At 41.8% G+C, this 27,950-nt stretch overlaps 1 protein-coding gene and 1 long non-coding RNA gene across 2 annotated transcripts; one reads left to right on the top strand and one right to left on the bottom strand.

Moving 5' to 3' along the window:
* Positions 1–2,473: 2,473 nt before the first annotated feature.
* Positions 2,474–24,606, bottom strand: LOC147117683 (activity-dependent neuroprotector homeobox protein 2-like). The gene is made up of 4 exons (XM_085988874.1): positions 23,922–24,606; positions 9,750–9,868; positions 9,104–9,193; positions 2,474–6,883 (listed from the first exon to the last, which is right to left on the bottom strand). The coding sequence occupies exons 2-4, from the start codon at positions 9,855–9,857 to the stop codon at positions 4,196–4,198; spliced, it is 2,886 nt and encodes a 961-aa protein (XP_085845000.1). The 5' UTR covers positions 9,858–9,868; positions 23,922–24,606; the 3' UTR covers positions 2,474–4,195.
* On the top strand, positions 24,577–27,950 carry LOC147117684 (uncharacterized). The gene is made up of 3 exons (XR_015078501.1): positions 24,577–24,728; positions 25,330–25,391; positions 25,939–27,950. It is a non-coding gene; the product is annotated as an uncharacterized LOC147117684 (long non-coding RNA).

The raw sequence follows: 27,950 nt of genomic DNA on the forward strand, positions 1-27,950 counted from the left end.
GATTTTTTTTTAAGGCGGCTGTATAAAGGAGTGGGGGGGGGGGGGGGAAATTGATGATCAAAAGTCACAACAAGATGCAAAAAGGAATTTCACTTACATTTTTTTTTTATTTTGTACTTAGGCAAAACTCAACTACTCACAATGAATATAAAAAGGCCATAAACCCCTTTGGGTTATTGAAATCCTAATATAGTACTTCATAAAAAGGTCTTCCACCCTGGGGAAGAGGTCATTTTACAAAACAAATCACTGCACAAATACAGAAAATGTTTTAAAAAAGTATTCCGTATTATTATGTACAAATAATTACATCACTTTAACTGCACAAAAAAACGGTCAAAACACAGAAGCTGCATGTACCACAAGCACCTTTTCATACTGAATATACATCAACTATGTGAACAAACTAGGTCAAACCATCTATGGTGTACAACAGCAAACCAGTCATCGACAAGCAAAAACAAGTGAGCGTTTAACCAGCTTATATTACGAGTCAAGTGCTGGAAGTGCACACAAATGGATACACAAATAGAACATGTCATGTATGCTCAGCAATATGCACCCTTTATAAAAATGTAAAATGTGTCTATTGAAGCAACAAAACCAGTGTAGAAACAAATTTTATCATTCAGGTCTTGAGTATCACCACTGCTCAAGTATATTTAAGAAGGCTTCTGCTATTCTGAAAGACTAACATTGTTTAGATCCCTTATGGATATCCTGTTTAAATACAAAAGTAAAAAGCAGTAATTTTCTCAGACCAATTTAATGCAACCTTAAATCTCATTTTGTTCAAAACAGTTAATTTTTAAAAAAACAAGTCCAATTCATGGTCCTACCATGTTATCGTGCAGTGTTAAATTTTCTCTTCCATAGAGAACTTAATTGTGTGTTTCAGGGAGATACATAGGGGTTTAACTGCCAAGTAGGAAAGGCAGCATCAAGATTAAGTTACAAAGCAATGCAACCATGAATGAAACTGCATTAAAGTGAGTCAACATAAAGGTTATACATTAAAAGCCAAAAGTATGTGGTAAATGGTTCACTGAAAACTTTCTGAACCTACAAGAATTGGGAGTGCAATCATTGTTTAATTGAATAGCCCAAGTCAAGTTCATGGTGTAGATTACTACTAATTTGTAGTGATTAAGGGCAATTAAAAAACTTGTCATTTATAAATAAATTAGAAATTATAGTCAAACCAAATATGCTCAACTTTCTTGGTTTCCCTTTTTCTCCACTACTAGCTGATACCCTATCTTTAATTATAGTCCACACAACTTGTAACTCATGTTCCAGCTGGTATTTACCTTGCTGACCACCCCTCCTTTTACCCCCCCCCCCCCCCCCACAAAACAAAACCCATGTCACCTGAACTAAAAATGGCACAGTACAAGATGTGATTATGCATCAGGTTGATTCAATTATTGCGATAAGGCAAGACTCAGCAGGATATAGGTTCATACCCAGGATTATCAATGCCATTATCTATTAGGCAGAGTTGCTGGAAGGAGGGAAAGAAAAGGAAGTCAATAATGCTAGGAAAATAAAATGATTTGGTGTGCTCTAGAAAAGGAGCAGGTCTAATATTTATGTGGAGATAAAAGTGAACACATTTAAGATTCTGGTCAATATTTCTCTACTACACATGCTAATTTTTTCCATTTCCCTTCCAAACTCAATTTTTTTTTATTCATTGAAGTAAAATGATGCATATGAAATAGGTCAAAAAATCCTTTCCTGTATCTTTGTGAAGAGGTGATCACAGGCATTTATTTGGAAATAAAAAGGATAATGAAAAATTGGAGAGTATAAAAGATAGGTGATTTAAAGAGGTTAAAAAATGATAATTTGAGGCACTTTTAAAATCAGAAAATGGGATGGGTACTGTAATTCATTTATTTTCCTCCCATTAGGAATTACTCATGACTGGCAGCAGTTGTGTACTCTGCCGCTGATCGCCAGTACTTCTAAATCAACAACAATTCACAATCAGCCTAGAAGTGAACCAGACAAGGCAAGGCAAGTCAGTGTTTTGGTCTGAAAATTAAAGAGTATTTACATAAAAATGAAGTAACCCATACAGCAATGTTGCTGATAAACGTCACTAACTTCAAGTGACAATGACAAACAACTTTGCATCATCTCGGTCAGAAAGAAAAAGCTTAACTATCAGGTTACAAAAGTGAATTGGATTTAGCAATTTACAATTCAAACTGAGCAAAATTAGAAGCGGATTTAAACAAAACATGTCACACACAAAAGTCAAGAGTAAAAATTGAGCATTTCTCAACAACTAGTTTCAAATTTAATAACTTGAGGCAAGATTACAAGCTTTGCAGGGCTTGTAAAAGGGAAATCCATGTGGTGACTGTATGTGACAATTCCAAGCTCATCTTTATAGAAAACTACTAGATGCAATTTCTAATAGTTGAAAGAAAACCTTATCCTTGCAGAAGCAGTTGAGACCATATAGGAGCACAAGATTCAGTTTATTTGGAAAATTGCCAGAAAGTCAGCACATACTGTAACTAGGGTTTGCAGTAGAGAAAGGATTTCAGACACGAACATTTTTTTTTAATAAAAGGCAGTGCAGGCGAGTGTTATCTGTTTAAATTAATGATACATTGTGTTGGATGGAGCTTTCACTATCTGCAAAATGTACCCATCAGTTTTCTGTAGCCAATGGTAACTCGAAGGCATATTTTTCTTGCCATTATACCTGTAATCAGGAACTATATACATTTCAGACCAAAACACAGTAGCAGTCATCAAAAAAAAACACTGCAACTTCCGACAGCATTTAGAAGCAAGATTTGAGATTATGTATCCATCTCAGGCATCCAAACTAAAATCAAGACCACACTTGAACATTACCTAAATAACACGCTAACCATTAATTTTGAAATATTCAGACGTGCAGTCTAGTGACCACTCATTTGCGATTTATTTCCTCAATTCCTGTACATTTATTAGATTACTATCTAGTGCAGGTTCAGTACAGTAGCAGGTATCAAATCAGTTAAAAAAAGTCAAGTTAGTGTTTTAATATATCAGAATTGACAGGTGAAGTGAGAAAAAGCAGCTCATACTTTACAGTACAAATTCAAAAAATGTTTTAAAACAGACATTGCTCTTTGAATTAACAATCCTAGGACTCCTTTTGATCATAGGTGTAAATTGCTCATAAAATGTGCTCTGACAGCATATTTAAAATTATAACCTCAACACCTGACAATTATCTACAGTAACAGAGCTCATGTTTTATATTGAATATTTTATGCCCCATATTTGATGAAAATGCAAGTGAGGGGAAAACAAAATTAGTTTAGGGGATTAAATGATGGCTACAACTTACTAATTATGGGGCAGTGTGAGTGGTATGATGATTAGGGATTATGGGGGTAAATATAAAATTGTGAGAAAAGCAGATAAAACGAGGCAAGAGGCTTCTAATGCCCTCATAACAACTATTGAAACTATCAACTGAGAAAAGTGATGCTTATGCAAAGAGACAACAAAGGCTATGCCAGAAGCAACTTTGCATCAAGCATGACCAAATTTGTAGTATTTTCTCACCCTCTTTGTATACAACACTTCAAAGCAATTTTTCAGAGGAAGGAGACTTCTACATCAACCAATTTTTTTTTTTTTTTTTTTTTTTTTTAAATCGCAAGGTAGAAATGAACTGCTTTACAAATTTGGTTGAGCAGAGATCATCACAGGGTTGTATATTAATCCAATCCTGTAACATCATGCTGGTAACACAGCATATCATGTATCGTGGCTTAATACCAACAAATTCCTTCTTGCTTTTATATATAAGGTTACATATTTCTGCAAACCACTGAGCAACCAGACAGCATACTAAGTGGTTTTAAATAAACAGGACAACATTTTTGGTTTTAAGCAGGATTCAAGTTGAACATTTCCATTTAGGTTTATCTTGGCCTCTAGTTTCTAACCACAAGGAATATTAGCCAAAGCGTGGAACAGAAAGGCACACCTCCCCCTAAAAGCAAAATGATCTGACCATTTACTCTTCTACTTTGATTGTCTAGTACAGATGGCTCCATGTATTTACGCCACATATCCAATTTGTGGACCACCCATGTCATCACTTCTGCTCGATGCATCCTACTTATGCAAGTTTGTTCAAACCATGGCAGTTTCCCCGCCCCCCCACACCCCCCGATCAAATCTCACCCAGTTTTAGAGTGTGCTTTACTTTCTTCAATTCTGACATGTTGAATCCCAAAAGCACGGATGGTTTGTACTTCATTGCTTTCAAGCACAGACTTTGTTTTGTGCCAAATACAAGAGCAACATCACTCTTCCATAGCCACAAGACTGAAGATAACATCTCAATCTCTTTATTGCTAGGGTACGGTTGCTTGTGAAAATAGTCGAGTAGGAACAGCTTCCTTTCTTCATAGGTACGATTCTCAAAGCCTTTTGGAACCAGTGCCAAGACTGTAGATGGGTCCGATAATGGTGAAGAGTGTGAAGTGTTTGCAGTGTCATTCAGCGCCACAGGGGAGACTTCGTGACTGCTTGCTATTACATCAGCCTTTATTCGTTTAGGAGGAGGCAATGCCAAATCTTTTCCACCCCCATTTGAAAGCAGTTCAGTCCCATACTTCTTGGCATTTTCTGGAAACTCACGCTTTGACTGAATAACACTTTTTGGCAAAATATTACTTTGCTGTATATTAAGGCCTCTACAATGCAACAGATGGAGAGATATTGTTGAACTTGCCATGCTATCTGTGTATACACCAAGACAGTGAATGCACTTGAAAGCTGGTATTTTCAGCAGTGGATGCATCATGGATGCTACATGGTGACTTCCTTGCAAATGCTTTTCATAGTTTAAGTTTGAAAAGAGTTTTGAACAAAAGGGACATTTTGAGACTAGGGGCTCTTCTATTACAGAATGCTTCGCATTAATTTCTTCTTCCTTTTGTCTGCACACCTCAATTACTAAAGGTGCATGAGGAGACGACATTTTGTTTGGAATAAGTGTCAAGTGAATATCTTTAGGACCCATTTTAGCTTCTGGCAACTTAACAGTCAAGTTAAAACTGCCATCATTGATTTGGTTGGAAGTTGAAATTCCATCTGTAACATTTTCAACAGATTCAAATCTCAGCCCAGCATGCAAGCATTTCACGTGTTCTGAAAGTTTTGCTAGGTCGTGGAATGTCAAAGAGCAGAACAAACAAGTCAGACCATGCATTAGTAAGTGGGAAATTAGTACATTTTTATCCACATAGCTTCTACAGAAAAGACACTTACTTATGTAAGAACGCACTCTCTGCAAGTAAGTAGCACAGGCTACAATCTTCTCAGCTTTGTCAGAAGATTCTTCAACTTTATGCGCTGTTGCAACATGATTATCGTAAGCACTCAGTGGCAGCAACGCACTGCACACTGAGCAACTCTTCCACTGTTGAGCTTTGGTATATTGTGCAGTCAAATCTATAGCAACTGCAGGCACTGGTGCACTCTGTTTCTGCCCCATTGCTGCAGGTGCATCTGTAATTACAGGGGAAGATCCTTTCATTTGTTGATGAGATACAGAAGTAATTGCATTTGTTTGGGCAATATTAAGTGGCATTTGTGTGGTAATCATCCCAGGTTTGTTACCAGTTATACTACCTGGAGTAACAGGCAAAGAAAACTGAACTGGAGTTAGAGTGTATGCAGGTAGACCATTGACATGTTTGCTGCTCTGGATTAAATGTCTCACTGTCTGTGAACTAGCTGATAGGACATTTCCTGGAATATTGGTTCTTACTGTATGGTCCATGGTCAATCCTTGTGACATCAAAAACGTCTGAGGAAGGATTGGACCTACCGCTCGGATTGTAAGGTTATTCTGGCCGACCTGAAAAGTAGCAGGCACAAGGTTAACATGTGCTGGTTTTGGAGCACCTCCAGGACCAGTTGTGGATACGGTTACTGGAATTACGTTATTTTGCAAAGGGAAAGCATTCATATTTGGCCTTAATGATCCCAAAGTTACTGGTTTAATATTTTGAGGAAGTGCCAATACATTAACTGCCTGTTGAACAGGTGCTGTTAGAGGTGATCTCACACAGGGAGTTGCTGGTACAGGTGGGTTGATATTGGCTGTTGATACTGTTGGTTTCACACATGAAAGCACTGGTCCAATTGGTCTGACATTGGGTGCCGATGCAGTCGACGTCACACATGAAACCACATGTCCGGTTAGTCTGGAATTAGGCGGTGACACTGTCGATCTCACACTGGGAGGCACTGGCAGAGAAGCCTTGCTTACCTGAGGCTTAGGAGCAATGTGTAGCCTAGATCTCAGCTCTGTTATATGTCCAACTGTAGCTTTTACCGGACCGTCCACTTCCTTATGTTTATCTAGAATGTGATATAGTAAGGCATCATAGGTGACCATTTTCATTTGGCATCCTTTACAAAAATACTTATATACAGAAAGTACCTGATCCTCTACCTGACCAATGTAAGAATTGCCAAAGTGTGACAGAAAAACATGTTTCTTTATGGCATACAATGATACATCTTTGTATGAACATATTTTGCAAAAATAAACCGGCTGGACTAGTTTTGACATTTTGCCCTGAAACACCTTGGGTTGCATCTGCCTTATTTGATCTGTATTCACATGGTTAGCAATGCTGTGCACTTTTCGAGGATCAGAATGGAATATTTTGACATGTTTCTTCATATTCTTGGGATGAGAGATAAATGTGCAATTAGGACAGCTAACCACCATTTCCACATCCATTTCATCCTCGTGGGAACATCGCATGTGACTCTTGTAAGCAGAAATAAATTTTGTCGAAAAATCACACAGGCTGCAGCAATATGGTTTTGCTCGGTAGGCCTGCAAACAAAAATAAAATGCATTTTTAAAATGGAACAGAAATAAGAAAGACTTGCATTTGCATAGCATCTTTCGTGACCTCAGGACTTCGCAAAGCGATTTACAGCCAATCAAGTACTTCTGAACTGTAGTCACTGTTGTAATGTAGGAAACATGCAGCCAAATTGCACGCAACAGATTCACAAACAGCAATGAAATAAATGATCAGATCATCTGTTTTTAGGTTTTAGTTGATGGATAAATATTGGCTAGGACACCGGGAGACACCCAGTTCTGATGAAAGATCATCGACTTGAAACATTAACTCTGTTTCTCTCTCTACGGATGCTGCCTGACCTGCTGAGTATTTCCAGCATTTTCTGTTTTTATTGCACCAGAACTCCCCTGCTCTTCTTCGAATGGTGCCATGAGATCTTTTACGTCCACCTGAGGTGGCAGAGTTGGTTTAACATCTCATCGAAAAGACGGTACCTTTGACAATGCAACATTCCCACAGTAGCATAAAGACCAGGAAACCCCAGATGTGCGCTGTTATTGGATCCCAACTAGGGTGGGGGGGCACACGGCAGGAAGAAGCCTGAACTGTCACCTCTTCAGTACTGATCGCTATCAAGCAAACAGCACTTGAAGTGCAAGTAAAAAAAAAAATGTCTGGTCAGGATGGAGCTTGGCCATTGACAAGGCTCACAAATAAATAACAGCCACTTGACAAGAGGTGACTGACACCCATGAAACTATAACCCAAACCAAGGAATCATCATCATCTTTACAAGATGAGTAGAGAGAAGTAAACTGCCAAGAAAATAAATCCACCCAAATTATATAGCAATTGTCAGCCAAAAACAAAATCAGAGCAAATTCCTTAGTGATAATATTTCATCAAGATCTTCTACTATGGAATCTCTATTTGTATTTCTCTATCCAAATGTTAGATCCAAGTCAACATTCTTGAAGTGACTTTCTTCTGCAGCTTTCAAAAGGCACAGTTGTTGCTCCACAGGATCTTCAAAAGTTGCTTTCACGGAGAGGTTTAAGCTGCATATGTTAATTAGAATTAAGAAACCATATATTGTACATTTACTTTTTAAGCTCACTTATTATGACGGGGTATCAGTCAAGAGGATAGACTTTGATGACTGACTCGAGGCTCACTAAACTTCTCCCAAACCTCAATAAAAGCACCTTGCAACTTTTATCTGTGTTAAAGGCACGATATAGCACAAAAATTGTATTACTGTATATTACAAAGCTAGGTGGAAAAGTAAGATGCGAGGAGGATGCAAAGAGCCTGCAAAGGGAGATAGACAGGTTAAGTGAGTGGGCAATAGGTGGCAGATGAAGTATAATGTGGGGTCGTGTGAGGTTATTCACTCTGGTAAGAAGAATAGAAAAACAGATTTTTTTTTTTTTTTTTTTTTAAATGGTGAGAAACTATTAAATGTTGATGTTCAGAGACATCTGGGTGTCCTGGTACAGGAAACAGAGTTAGCATGCAGGTACAGCAAGCAATTAGGAAGGCAAATGGCATGTTGGTCTTTATTGCAAGGGGATCAGAGTACAAGAGTAAGGAAGTCTCGCTACAATTGTACAGGTCTCTGGTGAGACTACACCTGGAGTGCGGTGCACAGTTTTGGTTTCTTTATTTAAGGAAGGATATACTGGCCTTCGAGGCAGTGCAACAAAGGTTCACTAGATTGATCCCTGGGATGAGAGGGTTGTCCTATGGAGGAGAGATTGAGCCTATACTCTCTGGAGTTTAGAAGAATGAGAGGTGATCTCATTGAAACGTATAAGATTCTGAGGGGGACTGACAGGGTAGATGCTGAGAAATTGTTTCCCCTGGCTGGCGAGTCTCGAACTAGGGGACATAGTCTCAGGATAAAGGGGCCGGCCTTTTAAGACTGAGATGAAGAAGAATTTCTTCACTCAGAGGGTTGTGACTCTTTGGAATTCTCTGCCCCAAAGTGCTGTGGATGCTCCGTCGTTGAGTATATTCAAGGCCGAGATAGATAGATTTTTGGACTCCAGAGGAATTAAGGGATATGGGGATAGGGCAGGAAAGTGGACTGGAGGTTGAAGATCAGCCATGATCTTATTGAATGGCGGAGCAGGCTCAAGGGGCCATATGGGCTACTCCTGCTCCTAATTCTTATATTAGGAAAATGAATCCATGGGTTTGTTAAGTGCATGAATTAAATCTCAAGCAAACACTCAGATTACCTTTGACTTTTTACTTGGCTGCCATAATGAAAAGTCTGCCCATGATGTGTTCTTCATGTAGTATTCCCCTGGATTATGACTTTTAAATTCCTGCAAACAAACATTTTTACTTGTAGCACACTGGCATTCACACAAAACTGCAGCAATATTTTGTGCATTTTAAGTGTTCAAAAGATTATGGACGTCATGCAAAAATATTTTTTTTCAATCTAGAGTGTACATCAAGGAGAGGACTAGTTAAAAAAAGAGGGGTTATAGGGAGTAAAACCTCCAATCATACCCAAACACACTCAAGCAACTGATGCCACAGATCTTTTGAGTCACCTGTCTGTCCTCTGAGTGTAGTCCAGAATAAAGAGTGAAACACAGTATAAAAATACTCCATGGGACAATTTATGGAAAAAGATCAAACCCAAATCAATTGCACTCTATCCTCTGCTCATGCATCCACTTGTTAATACCTTAATTTGAACCTGTCATTTTTCCCCCTTTTAAATTGGGCAAGACACAAATTCAGATTTATTTTAATTAAAATATTCCCCATTTCATTTTTGCACAATTCACTTCAACATTTCAAACTTTAGTTGTTTGAAGAGATAGTTACTTTTTTCTTTTGTTAGTTTCTACAGATACACCTTCCACATACCTCCAATAGTTCTTTACAGCATTCCAGGCCAATATCAGACAAGATCCTCTTCACCTTCTTTCTGGATTTCCTGATGGTTTCCAGCTTGGTTACAGGAAGCTGGTACATTTTTACGGTTTCTGAATAAACAAAAGGAAACCAGGTCAAGGTAAAAAAAATATTTAAACAATCATATTAATCTATACAGGGAATGAGGACTGCCGAGCACACTGGGTTAGAACTACAGTATATACTTCTCACTTTTTTTATTATTCATTGATGGGATGTGGGCGTCGCTGGCTAGACCTGCATTTAGTGCCCATCCCTAATTGCCCTCGAGAAGATGGTGGTGAGCCACCTTCTTGAACCGCTGCAGTCCATATGGTGTAGGTACACCCACAATGCTGTTAGGAAGAGAGTTCCAGGATTTTGGCCCAGCGACAGTGAAGGAACGGCGATACAGGTCCAAGTCAGGATGGTGTGTGGCTTGGAGGGGAACTTGTAGGTGGTGATGTTCCCATGCGTCTGCTGCCCTTGTCCTTCTAAGTGGTAGAGGTCGCGGGTTTGGAAGGTGCTGTTGAAGGAGCTTTGGCGAGTTGCTGCAGTGCATCTTGTAGATGGTACACACTGCAGCCACGGTACGCCGGTGGTGGAGGGAGTGAATGTTGAAGGTGGTGGATGGAGTGCCAATCAAGTGGGCTGTTTTATCCTAGATGGTGTCGAGCTTCTTGAGTGTTGTTGGAGCTGCACTCATCCAGGCAAGTGGAGAGTATTCCATCACACTCCTGACTTGTGCCTTGTAGATGGTGGAAAGGCTTTGGGGAGTCAGGAGGTGAGACACTCGCCGCAGAATTCCCAGCCTCTGGCCTGCTCTTGTAGCCACAGTATTTATATGGCATGTCCAGTTCAGTTTCTGATCAATGGTAACCCCCAGGATGTTGATAGTGGGGGATTCAGCGATGGTAATGCCATTGAATGTCAAGGGGAGATGGTTGGAGTCTCGCTTGTTGGAGATGGTCATTGCCTGGCACTTGTGTGGTGCGAATGTTACTTGCCACTTGTCAGCCCAAGTCTGAATGTTGTCCAGGTCTTGCTGCATATGGACACGGACTGCGTCAGTATCTGACGAGTCTCGAATGGTGCTGAACAGTGTGCAATCATCAGCGATGATCCCCACTTCTGACCTTATGATGGAGGGAAGGTCATTGATGAAACAGCTGAAGATGGTTGGGCCTAGGACACTGCCCTGAGGAACTCCTGCAGTGATGTCATGTGATTGAGATGAATGACCAACAACCACAGATTCAGATTAGATTTATTTGCCACATGTAACAAGTACAATGGAATGCTTGTTCCCCGTAGGGACGCGTCAGCTATACATACAGCGCCGCGTTCAAAGTCAACTTCCTTTGTGCTAGGTATGATTCCAACCAATGGAGAGTTTTCCCCTTGATTCCCATTGACTTCAGTTTTGCTAGGGCTCCTTGATGCCACACTCGATCAAATGCTGCCTTGATGTCAAGGGCAGTCACTCTCACCTCTTGAATTCAGCTCTTTTGTCCATGTTTGGACCAAGGCTGTAATGAGGTCAGGAGCTGAGTGGCCCTGGCGGAACCCAAACTGGGCGTCAGTTAGCAGGTTATTGCTGAGTAAGTGCCGCTTGATAGCACTGTCGACGACACCTTCCATCACTTTGCTGATGATTGAGAGTAGACTGATGGGACGGTAATTGGCCGGGTCGGATTTGTCCTGCTTTTTGTAGACAGGACATACTTGGGCAATTTTCCACATTGCCAGGTAGATGCCAGTGTTGTAGCTGTACTAGAACAGCTTGGCTAGGGGCGCAGCTAGTTCTGGAGCACAAGTCTTCAGTACTATTGCCGGAATGTTGTCAGGGCCCATAGCCTTTGCAGTATCCAGTGTCTTCAGCCGTTTCTTGACATCACGTGGAGTGAATTGAATGGGCTGAAGACTGGCATCTGTGATGCTGGGGACCTCAGGAGGAGGCCGAGATGGATCATCCACTCAGCACTTCTGGCTGAAGATAGTTGCAAATGCTTCAGCCTTGTCTTTTGCACTCACGTGCTGGGCTCCACCATCATTGAGGATGGGATATTTTTGGAGCCTCCTCCTCCCGTTAACTGTTTAATTGTCCACCACCACTCACGACTGGATGTGGCAGGACTGCAGAGCTTTGATTTGATCCGATGGTTGTGAGATCGCTTAGCTCTGTCTATCGCATGTTGCTTCCATTGTTTGGCATGCAAGTAGTCCTGTGTTGTAGCCTCACCAGGTTGACGCCTCATTTTTCGGTATGCCTGGTGCTGTTCCCGGCATGCTCTCCTGCACTCTTCGTTAAACCAGGGTGGATCTCCCGGCTTGATGGTAATGGTAGAGTGAGGGATATGCCGGGCCATGAGGTTACAGATTGTGGTTGAATACAATTCTGCTGATGGCCCACAGCGCCTCATGGATGCCCAGTTTTGAGTTGCCAGATCTGTTCGAAATCTGTCCCATTTAGCACGGTGGTAGTGCCACACAACACGGTGGAGGGTATCCTCAACATGAAGACAGGACTTCGTCTCCACAAGGACTGTGCAGTGGTCACTTCCACCAATGCTGTCATGGACAGATGCATCTGCAACAGGTAGATTGGCGAGGACGAGATCAAGTAGGTTTTTCCCTCTTGTTGGTTCCCTCACCACCTGTCGCAGACCCAGTCTGGCAGCTATGTCCTTTAGGACTCAGCCAGCTCAGTCAGTTGTGGTGCTACCGAGCCACTTTTGGTGATGGACATTGAAGTCCCCCACCCAGAGGACATTTTGTGCCCTTGCTACTCTCAGTGCTTCTTCCAATTGGTGTTCAACATGAAGGAGTACTGATTCATCAGCTGAGGGAGGGCGGTAGGTAGCAGGAGGTTTCCTTGCCCATGTTTGACTTGATGCCATGAGACCTCATGGGGTCCTGAGTCAATGTTGAGGACTCCCAGGGCTACTCCCTCCTGACTGTATACCACGGTGCCACCACCTCTGGTGGGTCTGTCCTGCCGGTGGGACAGGACATACCCAGGGATGGTGGTGTCTGGGACATTGGTTGTAAGGTATGATTCAGTAATTACGACTATGTCAGGCTGTTGCTTGACTAGTCTGTGGGACAGCTCTCCCAATTTTGGCACAAGCCCCCAGATGTTGGTAAGGAGGACTTTGCAGGGTCGACAGGGCTGGGTTTGCCGTTGTCGTTTCCGGTGTCGAGGTCGATGCCGGGTGGTCCGTCCGGTTTTATTCTTATTGTTTTTCGTAGCGGTTGTTTACAACTGAGTGGCTTGCTAGGCCATTTCAGAGGGCATTAAGAGTCAACCACATTGCTGTGGGTCTGGAGTCACATGTAGGTCAGACCAGGTAAGGACGGCAGATTTCCTTCCCTAAAGGACATTAGTGAACCAGATGGGTTTTTGCAACAATCGACAATGGACAATGGTATCATGGTCGCCATTACTAAGACTAACATTTAATTCCAGAATTAAATTGAATTGAATTTAAATTCCACCAGCTGCCGTGGTGGGATTTGAACCCATACCCTCAGAGCATTTGACTGAGCCTCTGGCTTACTAGTCTAGTGACATAACCACTACGCCACCGCCTTCCCCTTCTGAGACATGGGTCCCAATCCAGCCCTGCCACCAGTGTGAAAGCACATGCTCCGACAACTGCAATGATAAATAAATTCAGTCTTGCCTGAGTAATTAATTAGTGCAGGTGTACAGCACAAAATTTTCAATAGTTGGTAATTTCATTCAGAATACTCATGTTGGAAATTATTTTTTTTTTTTTAAATCATTGCTCTGGTACTGTAAGAAATGCTCATCAGGTTGGGTTTAAGGCATGTTGTTGTGCCAAATACTCTATCTGCCTATGCACCAAGCCTGGGAGCACGCTATACAGAAAATATATATCAGAAGTGTTTCATTCACCAGCACTGACATCCTTCACACTAATGGGCACAAAGTTATTGGATATGCTTAAGTATACTAGTGCATCCCCTCTGGCATTCCACACATTGTCAGATATTACAGTCTCTCGCTCGCCTTTATGTTACTGTATCTCTCAGCCTCTTTCAGTGTGCATAGCTCCCTCTCTCCCTTACTGGTCTTTTCACTTCATGTCTTGTTCTTTTGGTTGGGGGTGAGATGGCACATGGCAGGGAAAGAAGATGGCATTCAAGGGAAAGGAGCCACTAATGGCTGCAAGCTGTATTTTACAGTGGAGGTTTGGGGAATGGGGGGGGGGGGGGGGGGGTGGAAATGCGACTTTCCCTCTTCAGCAGCTCCCTTCCACCACCCCCTCACGCCTCAAATCCTCTGTACCATCTCCTTTCCATTGCTTAAACCCTATGTGCTCCCCTCGCTCTCACTCGTCAATCATCTTTCCATGCACTCCCCCACTTGTTCCAACCAAAGGCATGTAGTGAGGGGCCATAGGTCTCCGCACCCTATTTTTCCCCCCCATCTTTCCATTTGCTTTCCAAATGTAAAAGAACTCAATTAGGAGGAGAAAAGACACTGCCTCTTTCTCACCGTCTGAGGTTAGTTGTTAGAAGTGTCAGTAATTAGAATGTTTACATTTTTGAATCGTGACCAACACATAAGCTAATTAGAGGATGCGTGTTTCAACTTTTTTGAATACTGAACGCACATTATGAGAAATGACACTCAGCTTAATATGCTTTTTCACATTTATAGACATGAAAAGTGATTACGCACCCGTTATCAGTAGTGGTTTCCCCCCTCACTCGCAGGCATGCATACTTTAAAAAGAAAATTAAGTACTCAATATAAAAACAATCGAGCAGAAACTGCTAGAAGGTGGAGAAAAATATTCCAGCAATTCAGCTGAATAAATGGAACTGATGCATCCTGGGAAAACGTGTACACTGCGCATGCTCAGACGCCAATCTGCATTCAGCTAACAGTCACCGGTTTGGGCAAAAGTATCAAAGGCAAATCTGTGACTTTGGGAGAGGCTGAGGGTTTCAAATAAAAACTTAATGAAGGCATTAAAAACAATTCAAAAGAGAAATGCAACCATATTATTGAGAAATATGTAACTTTTGTTTGAAACCTTATTTTAGATAATAGAAATTGCAGTTACTGAGGAAAAAAGGCAATTTTTTTTTTTTTTTTTTTTTAAATCAGTTACTCGATTGGCTCATCCATTGGCAGTGAAAGCTGACATAGGAATTTACAATAGTAAAAGTTGACAAAAATGTGACCAAAAAACATGACAAGAGTTTGCAGAGGAGGAAATACACACAAGCAATATTTTAAATAAGATATTGTTCCCAGTGTACCCTCTAAAAATTGGTATCATAAATACCACAGACCTTTCAGGTCAGCCACTAAATGGATCTGAAACCAGGAGATCAAAATTAGTATTTAAAAAAAATCAAACTAAAAAGGTAATTGTTATATATAGTAACAAAATACTGCAGATGCTAGAAATCTGAAACAACAGAAAATGCTGGAAACACTCAGCAGGTCAGGCAGCATCTGTGGAGAGAGAGACATAGTTAACGTTTCAGGTCGATGACCCTTCGTCAGAACTGGAAAAAGTTGGAGAAGTAACAGTATTTAAGCAAGTGTGGGGCAGGGAAAGGGGGGGGGGGGGGGGAGAGAAGGAGAAGCAGGGGGGGGGAAAACGGGGAAAGCGGGATGGGGGGAAGCGGAGGGGGAAGAAGCGGGGGGGGGCGAGAGGGACATGGAGGGATTTGAAACAAGGTTGAGAGTTCTGAAGAGTGCCGTTGCTCAACCGGGAGCTAACATCGGTCAGCGAGCACAGGGGTGGTGGGTGAACAGGACTTGGTGCGAATTAGGACACAGGCAGCAGAGGTTCTGCTGCTGAAATCCTCATCTATGCTTTTGTTACCTGCAGAATTGATTATTCCAATGCTCTCCTGGTCAGCTCCCTGCATAAACTGGAGCCCATTCAAAACTGTTCTGCCTGTATCCTACCCTGCTCATCCATCACCCCATGCTTACTGATCTACATTGACTCCCGGTCCACCAACACCTAATGCTCCCTTTAAGCTGCGCAGCACTCGAGCTCCCGTGCAGCTGGCTTTTAAAAAAGGGAAAAACTGCGCATGTGCAGAATTTTGAATTTTGTTGGGGTGGGGGGGGAAAAGGAAGAACACTCAAATGACAATTTTTAACATCCGAACCATTCTTCAATCCTACCTCACAAAGGAAAAGCTACTTCACTGAATTAGGCTTGATTCTTGTGAGGTAGAGGTTTAGAGATATAATGATTGTAATAATTCTGCCCCATTAGAAGGCATTTAACATGGTTCAAAATGGATTGCTCCTAATAACACATGAAAATGGCACATTAGCCCAAAGAAATTAAAATTTATACATGGCTTTGGAAAGCAGAAGATAAACACATGGATTTAACTGAAGAACAGCATCTACCAGAGCTTTGCACGCAACGCAATCCTTTACAACTCATTCACAAGACCATTTTGGAATTCTGGGTGTAAAATTAGGCACTTTATCTTCAGAAAAAAAGGACCGCAATACATTTGAGAAAGTTCAGAAAACAGTGAAGATAATTCTTGTACTTAATGCCAAATAGAACTCAAGGTCAGTTTAGGTATCTTGTTTTGTGCTGAAGACTTGTGCTCCAGAACTAGCCACGCCTCTAGCTAAGCTGTTCCAGTACAGCTACAATGGCATCTATCCGACAATGTGGAAAACTGCCCAGGTATGCCCTGTCCACAAAAAGCAGGACAAATCCAATCCGGCCAATTACCACTCCATCAGTCTACTCTCAATCATCAGCAAAGTGATGGAAGGTGTCATCAACAGTGCTATCAAGCAGCACTTACTCACCAATAACCTGCTCACTGATGCCCAGTTTGGGTTCCGCCAGGACCACTCGGCTCCCGACCTCATTACAGCCTTGGTCCAAACATGGACAAAAGGAGCTGAATTCCAGAGGTGAGGAGAGAGTGACTGCCCTTGACATCAAGGCAGCATTTGACTGAGTGTGGCATCAAGGAGCCCTAGTAAAACTGAAGTCAATGGGAATCCGGGAAGGGGGGGGCGGCGGGGGAGGAAAACTCTCCACTGGCTGGAGTCATACCTAGCACAAAGGAAGATGGTTGTGGTGGTTGAAGGTCAATCATCATAGCCCCAGGACATCACTGCATGAGTTTCTCAGGACAGTGTCCTATGCCCAACCATCTTCAGCTGCTTCATCAATGACCATCCCTCCAACATCAGGCCAGAAATGGGGATGTTCGCTGGTGACTGCAGTGTTCAGCGTAATTCACAACTCCTCAGATAATGAAGCAGTCCATGCCCGCATGCAACAAGACCTGGACAACATTCAGGCTTGGGCTGATAAGTGGCAGGTAACATTCGCGCCACAGAAGTGCCAGGCAATGACTATCTCCAACAAGCAAGAGTCTAACCACTGCCCCATGACATTCAATGGCATTACCATTGCCGAATTCCCCACCATCAACATCCTGGGGGTCACCATTGACCAGAAACTTAACTGGACCAGCCACATAAATACTGTGGCAACAAGAGCAGGTCAGCGACTAGGTATCCTGCGGCGAGTGTCTCACCTCCTGACTCCCCGAAGCCTTTCCACCATCTACAAGGCACAAGTAAGGAGTGTGATGGAATACTCTCCACTTGCCTGGATGAATGTAGCTCCAACAACACTCAAGAAGCTCGACACCATCCAGGACAAAGCAGCCCACTTGATTGGCACCCCATCCACCACCTTAAACATTCACTCCCTCTACCACCGGCGTACTGTGGCTGCAATGTGTACCATCTACAAGATGCACTGCAGCAACTCACCAAGGCTTCTTCGGCAGCACCTCCCAAACCCGCACCTAGAAGGACAAGAGCAACAGGCACATGGGAACACCACCACCTCCAGGTTCTCCAAGTCACACACCATCCTGACTTAGAGGTATATCACCGATCCTTCATCGTCACTATTTCAAAATCCTGGAACTCCCTACCTAACAGCACGATGGGAGTACCTTCACCACACGGACTGCAGCAGTTCAAGGCGGCAGCTCACCACCACCTTCTCAAGGGCAATTAGAGATAGGCAATAAATGCTGGCCTTGCCAGCAATGCCCACATCCCATAAATGAATAAAAAAAGAGTAGAACCAAGCAGGGACAGTGCCATTGAGCTGGATAACAGATGAGAGGCGTTGGAAGAGGATGGCGTGATCAAAAGGCTGTACAGATGTCAAGAAGGGATAGAGTACCATGGTCAGAGGGTATAATTTGTAATTTTGATAGTCATTTCAGTGCTGTGGAGATGAGAGAGATTCAAACATGGAGTTGCAGGAAAGATGGGTAAGGATTTGGGAGGCAACAACACATTCAAGGATTTAAGAGGAAAGGAAGGCTGGAGGTGGGATGGTAGTTTACAAGGGCAGTGGGGTTCAGGGTGAGAATTTTGGGGAGAGTGTGATGGTGATTTTGAAAGGGCGAGAACACCATTTACAATGTCAGCTAGCATGGGGACCAGGAAGGCAAGTTGAATGGTCAGCTGTTTAGTGGGAATGAGGTCAAGGGAGCAGGAGGTGGGCAAAATATCCTCAGAAAGCATATGGCGAGATAGGAAACTAAAAAAAAGACATGGTTTGGAAGCCTTGGTTTGATGAGTAATGGAAAGGAGGAATGTGGCAGAGGCAGTTGAACAGATGGTCTCAACCTTAGTACCAAGAAATTCATCAGCTCCACGTACTTGTTTGAGTTGAGCATGGAGGGGACAGGGATTAAATCAGATGGTTAATAGTGGAGAAAAGCTGGGGGCTATCTTTGCTTTCTAGGATGATCCAGGAGTAGTGAGCAGTTTTGGTAGAGGACAGCAAGGCCCAATCATTCTCAATGTTATCCAGCCAGGTATGGTGATTGATGGCTAAACCAGGTATCCACCAGGTATGCTCAAGTCTGCCCCCCTGGACTTGATGGAGCGAAGATGGGGGCCATACCAAGGGAATGACCAGGATGGGAGAGAGAAGGGTTTTACTGGGGACAAGGGCATCAAAGGTGGAGGACAGGGAATGGTTGAGCAGATTGACAGCTGCAGCAGTATCATGATGAATAGAGCACCAAAGGCTCAATGTTTTAGGAGTTTGAAAGTACAGTTAGTTACAAGTGATTCGGGGAAGACTTTTTTCCAAGAGCGGACACAGAAGGAAGTGAGGTTGGAAGGGGGTTGTGTGTGGTGATGGATAAAAGGAAGTGGTCATAGATGGGCTTGTGTGTGATAGAGCCCATGGGAGATAGGCCAAGCATGATAGCAAGGTCGAGGGGTTGGCCGTCAATACAGGTAGGAGAGCTTATATGAAGGAAGAAGTTATAGGAGGATAACAGGACAAGGTGGTTTGAGATGGAAATTGAAATCACAGAGGAGGAGTTGTCGCTCAGTGCAGAGTCTGAGGAAGGATATCTGTAAGAAACTCAGGGTGGGGTAGAGAAAAGGAATTTGAGAGAGATGAGAGGAGTAGAACAAGCTAAGGTGCTTGAAGGGGAAGGCAGCATTCGAGGAGTGGGGGAGATACCAAAGTGTAATTTGGTGATAAAGGGCACACCTGTGGCAGTTTGATCAGGCCAGATGATGGAAATATAACTTTTTTTTTTGGGGGGGGGGGGGGGGGGAAGAAAAGAAGAGGGTGAAGAGAAAAGAGGCACGTCATTAAGGGGCAAGGTGTCACCATCCATGAGCCAAGTTTCCATCAAAGCAATGTCAGTATCATCCACAATAAGGTTGTGGAGCATCACTGAATGCAGCTTCTGGTGTATGTTATTGATTTTGCCAATTTCTTCCTCCTGCCATCTTCCTTATTTGAGAATGTTCGTCCTGATTATCACTGATGGAAATTCGTGTTCGAGTTTCAATAGTACAGGAAGATTCCTATCTGCCGATTTACCATCCCTCATTTAGACAGTAGTGGAGTCTGAAATACTGCTGAGCGAAAGCCCATGTGCAAAAAGGGAGTCAAAAGTCAAATTTAATTGCAGGTGTCAAATTGGAAGCCCAATGCTAAAGTATCATAACTAAGCTGATCATTGAGATACTTTGACATCAATAGGTCATAATGACCTACACACTGACTGAATATATCTTGATTTGGATTGATGTGCTCATTTTTAAAGCTACAAGAGGCATTGCACCACTGCCACTACGCACGTTTTAACACTGACCAATAGGATGAGCGGCAGGAGAAAGGCTTATTTGTACCCAACAGCACCTCCTTTTCCAGCAACATTTGGTAGAGTAATAAATTAATCGTTTAGTCATGTCACTGGACACTAGAGGGTCGTTAATTCTCTATTTGTCGGCCCAGTAACAGGTTATTCTTGTTACTCTACAATAAAGGGGGTTTTCTGCTATGATGCGCTGCATTGCTTTGGATAGCTGATACTATTTTAAAATCGATAAGGGAGAACCAGTGGATGTGGTGTATTTCGACTTTCAAAAGGCTTTCAATAAGGTCCCACATAAGAGATTAGCGTGTAAAGTTAAGGCACATGGGATTGGGGGCAAGGTATTGACTTGGATAGAGAACTGGTTGGCAGACAGGAAGCAAAGAGTTGGAATAAACGGCTCTTTTTCCGAGTGGCAGGCAGTGACTAGTGGGGTACCGCAGGGATCGGTCCTTGGACCCCAGCTATTCACACTATATATTAATGATCTGGACGAGGGAACTAGAGGCAATATCTCCAAGTTCGCAGACAACACAAAGCTGGGTGGGCGTGTGTGCTGTGAGGAGGATGCCGAGAAACTCCAGTATGATTTGGACAGGTTGGGTGATTGGACAAATGCAATATAACGTGGATAAATGTGAGGTTATCCACTTTGGTGTCAAAAACAAGGCGGCAGATTATTATCTGAATGGCAATAGATTGGGAGAAGGGGAAGTGCAATGAGACCTGGGCGTCCTTGTGCACCAGTCGCTGAAGGTAAGCATGCAGGTGCAGCAGGCGGTTAAGAAGGCAAATGGTATGTTGGCCTTCGTAGCGAGAGGGTGAGAGTACAGGAACAAGGATGTCTTGCTGCAGTTGTACAGGGCCTTGGTGAGACCACATCTGGAGCATTGTGTGCAGTTTTGGTCGCCTTACCTAAGGAAGCATGTTCTTGCCATGGAAGGAGTGCAGCGAAGATTCACCAGACTGATACCTGGGATGGCAGGAATGACGTATGATGAGAGATTGGGTCGATTGGGATTGTACTCGCTGGAGTTTAGAAGAATGAATGGGGATCTCATTGAAACTTATAAAATTCTAACAGGACTAGACAGAATAGATGTAGGAAGAATGTTCCCGATGGTCGGGGAGTCCAGAACCAGGGGTCACAGTCTAAGGGGTAAGCCATTTAGGACAGAGATGAGGAGGAATTTCTTCACCCAGAGAGTGGTGAACCTGTGGAATTCTCTTCCACAGAAGGCAGTAGAGGCCAATTCATTAAATATTATCCAAGAAGGAGTTGGATATATTTCTTAAGGCTAAAGGGATATGGGGAGAAAGCAGGGACAGGGTACTGAGCTCGGATGATCAGCCATGATCACATTGAATGGCAGAGCAGGTTCGAGGGGCCGAATGGCCTACTCCTATCGTCTATGTTTCTATGTAAAGTTAGGCCAGGGGTCTCGAGAAAATGTCAATACTTGCAGAGGGCCCCCAAGAAAGGGTAAATTGTTGCAGGTGGTCTCCCTAGCACCTGTCAATGGACATGAGGAGTGGACCTAGGTACAAATGTTTGAAAACCATTGGACTAGGTAAATGGAGAAAATGGGTGGGTGTACAATACTTAGGCTTAAAAAAAAAAAAAAAAAAAAAAATCACTCATGGAGTTGCTTGCAGGTTTTTTTTTTATTATTTTTTTTTTTTTTTTTTTTAAAAAGGTGTTATTTATTGTATTATATGGAACGTACCATATATTTCCTGTTACTCCACTGCATACCTGCATGTATGACACATCTCAATTGTAAGTAAATGGTGCAACCTTCTAATCCAGGACCCTGGTAGCATGACCCTAGAGTACTGTAAAAAGTTCTGGTCTCCATATTACAAAAAGGATATATGCATTGGAGAAGGTATAAAAAAGATTTAGCAAAAAGAATGATACCAGAACCAAGAGGTTGTATCTATCAGAATGACTGAACAGGCTGGGACTCTTTTCCCTAGAATGGTTTGATAGGGTAGATGTAGACTAGATGTCTCCACTTGTGAGTGTATCCAAAACTGGGGGCCTTAAATAAAAGATAGTCACTAATAAATCCAGTAATATTCAGGAGAAACTTTGTTACCCAATGTACCATATATATCCTGTGAAAATGAAACTTACTAGCACATTGGAGTAGTTGAGGTGAATAGCATAGATGCATTTAAAGGGAAACTAGATAAGTACATGAGGGAGAAAGGAATAGAAGGATATGTTGATAGGGCGAGATGAAGTAGGTGAGAGGAGGCTCGTGTGGAACAGAAACAGTGACATGGACCAGTTGGGCCGAATAGCCTATTGTGTGCTATGTAAGTTTATGTAACAAGTTTTGCATCCCAATTGAAGCTGTTGTGATGTCACTGTGATGTAATTCGTTGTGGTCACGTGATTACAACAAACCAATAAACTGCAGCACTCACTGACCAATGGCAGATGAATTTTCCAAATCACCTTGCTTGCAGACCAATGAGCTACCGTTACCACGGAAACAGTCACGTGGTCACCATGGGCCAGAAACGAGCCAAATCCCGCCCCCAATTGGTTTGCCTTTACTGGCATTCGCTAAGAGCCCCGTCAAACAGAATAAATATCCGTTGATCACGTGGGTAGCTGTAGCCAGTAAGACTGGAACAAACAAGGGATGAGGATAAAGTAAACTGGTTTAGAAATTATACTGATCTAAAATATATAGGCACATAGTGCTCCTTAAGCACCGTTATGATAGCCAAGATCAGGTTAATACAGGATTCAATAAATGTTTATCTATCTAAATTGCTACTTTATGATTAATTCATGGGGGAAAAAAAAATCAGCATGACACTTGCAGCCAATCTGGTTCAATCTTGACCAGCGATGTGTTTCAATGGGATATTTACGGCATCTTTACACTTGACTTTGTTGCCTATTCACCAGTATATGTAAAAAAGTGATTCTAAAATCTTGATCAAACAAAAGTTAGCCACCTATCACGTGGGACGTATACCATTGCAAGTATTCTTGCTATACTACAATGTTTTACCAATATCCTACATATAAATCCACGTTCTTCCCTGTTCGTACACTACAGTATGTTACTTATGAGTGCAAGAAAATACACCAAATCAAATGTAATGATTCCAATAAGTCAAATACATATGGCAGATAAACATGCTAACTTCTGAAAGATACTTCAAACATGTATGTTTTTCCACATTTTATTAAATGCGATTTACATGCAATCGATTTCTCTTTTGCCGCCACTTCCTAGAAAAATTGACATCACAAAAAGTGCTCTAAATATCATATAGATAAGTGCATATTGAATTTTCTTAAAAGAAAATGCTCATTACAATCTTCAGATACTTATTAATGCGCAGGAGCCAAATGTTGGATCCTCCTCCCACAGTTACAGTTCATGCCGGTAGTTCGGTTTGCGAGGGAAATCTTTTTGCAGCCTTTCAGGTTGCCATCCAGCGGTTCAAGTCTGCGCCTTTGAACAAGCTGAACGCATCAAGCAACTCTGGAGGAGCGCGCGACCCAGGTGCTGCGGCCCCTCCCGCCCCGCGCACAGGTAGCAGGGCTGCAGCCGGGTTGCACTGACTCGCTCACCTGTTGGCCGATGCTTATTTACAAGCACGGGTATGCAAAGCAGAGGGAAAAGCCCCAAAAAGCTCTGCCGCATGCACTCGGATCAACCATTTGGGATCAACCAGCTGGACTAGAGTCTCCAGGCTGGTCAAATGTGCAACGAACGGGGAGGGGAGGGGGCATAACCCATGTGCGTTTGGGCTTGGGAGAAGATTGGGTGGGGAAGGACTCTGGGAGTAAGTGATAGCGAACGGCGCCGCTGCTTCTGCCCCTCACTACCAGGCAGGGCTGAAAGAGGGAGCTGTTTACCCCGCCCCTTTCACTCAAAACATTGCGCGCCAATTCCCTCACCCCACTAACCTTACCTCGGATTCGAACTTTTCTCGGTTATGCAGCCAAATGCTTAATAAAAAATTTCTAATGTCTTATCTTTTATCGAAAATTCACTTCAGACCCGTAACGTTCTTCACAAAATGGCGCTCGATTCCACCTGGAAGTGACGTCTAACATAATTTGCATACCGATGAATTGACCAATAGGAATAGAGTATCGTATGCATACATTAAAATAAACATAAAACAATTTGCTGAAACTTATTTCAAAAAAATATATGCAAAATAAACCAGTCTCCACAAATGTTGCAATTTGTCAATTTAAGTTGGGTAATAGAGCCCAAAATTTTAATTCTCGCGAGAATTAAGGGCTATGTCATAGTGACGTCTATTAGAGGGGCGTTGCATGATGACTTCAGTGGCAGTCAATAACCACGTGTAGAAATTTAACACTTGACCTTTGCATATAAGGGGGTGGATGAGCATGCTGCAGCACATGCAATGGTAAGCCATTGAGATGTTGTCCAATGGGAAAGGAAAACCCATAAATGGAGAAAGACTATTCAATGAGGGTAACATAAGAAAATTAATAGGTTAGGTTTCTCTCTAATTGTGTAAGTGAATAGATAGTTTCAGAATCTGTGATTGATAGGCCATCTTCGAACAGGCATTATAAGTATTCCATTATATAATAGAAATATTGATTGAGTAGGGGTTAAATGTTGATGATCCAGGGTTCTATTTTATATCTAAATTAAGTCAAATATGATGGCAGGCCAAAAGTTGGATGGTTTGCTTTGAGATATGCAACTGAGTAACCAAGTTGGTTGATTAACTTTGGTTAGTCAAGTCAAGAAGAAACTTTGGGTCAATTTAATGTAATCTAGTCAAGTCTGAAAATAAAGTTTTTCAGTAGATATCAAGTAATAAAAGTCTAGTAAAATAAGATGTGAAATTGATACCCATTGAGCACATGTGTTCAAGTTGGTTAGTAAGTAATTTGAAAAAGAAAATGTGACCTAGTTGATGGATACATCCCTTCTGTCAACTTGCAAAAGTACATTGGTCAACTGATTATCTTAAGACCTATCTACTCTGTCTTTTAGTGGAATTAATTACAATAACAAAATTGATGGACAATTTTAGGGGACATTGAATTACTTTATTTCTGATTACTCATCTTCAGGTGTTTGGACAGGTGGGCCCTTTACAGCACCCTCTGCTCCATCAAGTTCTGAAACCAGGGAACTTTCTGTCTGTTAGTATCAGCAACATATGTGTATTGGAACATTAAGTTTTAACCAGTTTACTGTTGGCTCTTCTTTGTATGTTACAATATTCTGACCCTTCCTTTAATTTGGAACTATGAGATGGGCAGTTTGTTGCCAAGCAAGAGTTGTGAGGATTTGGATTAATTTATTTGTTATATGATTCCTATTAGGCACACAATAATGTTCTTTTGGCGCTAGATGGGCTAACCAGTGATTCAATGTTAAAATAAAGGTGAGTAGACAACTCCTGAAAACTCATGGATGAAGATCATGGATGCAGTTTTTCTGGTTTTAGATCATGTATGCTTTGCTGCATTTCTCCAACTAATCTACATCTGTATTTTACTTGCCTGTTCTTTGTCATTATGGTCAGGTAGATTCCAACTGCTAGTTCTGGGCACTTCCTTTTAAATAAAAAATTGAAAGGCAAACCCATAGTGTCGAACATCAACAAAGTTGGAAATGTTTTTTTTTAAAGATGGCAAGGTAAATCAAAGTAAAAATTACCTGACTAGCTGACCATAATAACAAATATACTGTTTTACAGGGGGGGGGGGAAGGGGAGAGAGAATCTGGTAAGTGTAAAGGATCTGATAGTCATGAATTACCCATGTGATCCCACCATAGAGTTGAAGAGTACTGCCTTCAAAGCAAAACATAACCTTCTAGTTAGGATTCATTCAAATTTTTAATAATTTTGCTATTTTAGCTTTAAAGTCAACTATGAATCATTAGTTATCCAAAAAGTAACACACTGTGCTACCTCTTTTTTGCAACAGGGGCAGATTACTTATTGGATTTAAATGATGCCCGATACGAGACTCCCAAAACAAGCGCTCTACTCTGAGCTCTGGCACGGCAAGAGAGCCCCAGGTGGGCAGAGGAAACGCTTCAAGGACACCCTCCAAGCCTCCTTGAAAAAGTGTAACATCCCCACCGACACCTGGGGATCCCCGGCCCAAGACTGCACAAAGTGGAGGAGAAGCATCCGGGAAGGTGCCGAACACCTCGAGTCTCTTCGCCGGGAGCAAGCGGAAGCCAAGCGCAAGGAGCACACATCAACCCAAGCACCCCGCCCGCCCCTTCAACCACTGTCTGCCTCACACTGTAGGTCCCGCATTGGACTCATCAGTAACCTGCAAACTCATTTTTAATGTGTAAGCAAGTCATCCTCGGTTCTGAGGGACTGCCTAAGACTAATTGGATTTAAATATCTGTCATTTAGATTGAAAAAGTACTTTTCAATGTCTGCAGTAATTCAAATCCAAAAACCCAGCAAATGTTTTTGAGAGTCTTTAATGAGCTGAAACGGTCTAGTTGAGTCAAACCAGTTAGAACAGTCAATGATAGGTTTGGTCAATTCAGCTTCCACAGTTGGAAAGACTACAGGAAGAAAACTACATAGTTAAGGGTTAACTACAAAATATCAGCTTAGCATATAAATTGCATCCATTTATTGTTTTTGTTTTCAGGAATTAATTTTATATATATATAAATACTTTGTTCAATAAATGTGCTTGATAGTTAAAGTCTGAAATGAAGTCTAATGTTATGATGCTCTACCACTTTTTGAAAGCATAAGAAAAATCCAATGGAGGCACAAGATAGATTCAGTAGCTAAAGGTTTTCTGAGCTAACCATCAGAAAGATACCTAAATATCAGTGAAGATAGTCTCAAGACCAGTGGGAGCCAAGACTCACTAACGACACTAATTTAAATACTTAGTATCTTGAATAGAAAAGGCAGAAAAAATGTAAGCAATTTCCACAAATTACAGAATCATTATCTTCAACTAACAATTTAATTTGTAATTCTATCTTGGAAGCGCCTGGTGAAGGGATTCTGATAAATGTCCATGTCTGCTTTATACAAGAACCTGCAAACTATACTAAAGTATGGTTTATTTTTCTTTTATTGTTTTTTGTTTAATTGGTTATATATTTGTTTAAAATCCTTTTTAAAGCTGATGATTCAGAAACAAAACTTTAAATGTAAGCAAAACTTGATTGTTTTTAGAATGTTACTAGAATATGGCAAACATTTACATTTTTACCAATAACTCCTTATTAATGCATACATTTCAGACTGAATTTTGCACAACAGTGCACCGGCACATTTTGCATTATACACCATTTCCTCAGCGGGTCAGAAGACAATCCGTGTCTTCCACAGATTAAGAACTCCAAGTGTAATAGTTAGTCCTTTAGGAAGCTAGTTTGCTCTCTGTTAATTCTAGAATACATGAGTAAATGGAAGAGCAAGATGGGTCGAAAGGAGCAATGGATTTTCAGCCAATCATATTGCTACTTGCAGTCTTTTTCCCATCAAAAAGTTGTTAATGAAAAGTAGCACTGAGATTCCTTGGTAAGAATGATGAAGGCCTTGTTGAAGGCTAGTGAAGAGAAAATCATGCAGAATTGTATGAGCAGGGTTGTTGTGGGCAAGGAAGCAGATAGAATTGAGAAGTAATTCTTAATCTTGCCCTCGAATCTTTTCTGTTCATTAAGCTGACTAACACATATTCTAGATGTCATCACACCATTCTGTAGTCTTCCATGAGATTGGCGGTGTTAATCAAAGATTGCATTACAGTAGTGCAACATAGGAATGATATAGGCATGGTGGAAAAGTTGAATCTATATGGTTAGAGTTAAGGAATATGAAGGGAACTGTTACTCTGTTGAGAGTATATTGTGGAATGCTAGGTGGTGGAAAAGAGTAAGAGATCTGTAGACAAATTAAAGAAATGTGCAGAAACAAGAAGTTTATAATAATGAGTGGCTTTAATTA

Source organism: Somniosus microcephalus, chromosome 5 (assembly GCF_052327205.1).
Source record: "Somniosus microcephalus isolate GS21.2 chromosome 5, FLI_Smic_1.0, whole genome shotgun sequence".
Taxonomy (NCBI): Eukaryota; Metazoa; Chordata; class Chondrichthyes; order Squaliformes; family Somniosidae; genus Somniosus; species Somniosus microcephalus.

What these genes read in the sequence shown, in the direction of transcription:
- LOC147117683 (XM_085988874.1), bottom strand. Translation starts at nt 9,857, where the DNA reads ATGTACCAGCTTCCTGTAACCAAGCTGGAAACCATCAGGAAATCCAGA. An exon ending in GCTGTAAAGAACTATTGGAG is followed by an intron (nt 9,194 to 9,749) that starts GTATGTGGAAGG and finishes GTTTGTTTGCAG; the next exon opens with GAATTTAAAAGTCATAATCC. An exon ending in AGCCAAGTAAAAAGTCAAAG is followed by an intron (nt 6,884 to 9,103) that starts GTAATCTGAGTG and finishes TTTTGTTTGCAG; the next exon opens with GCCTACCGAGCAAAACCATA.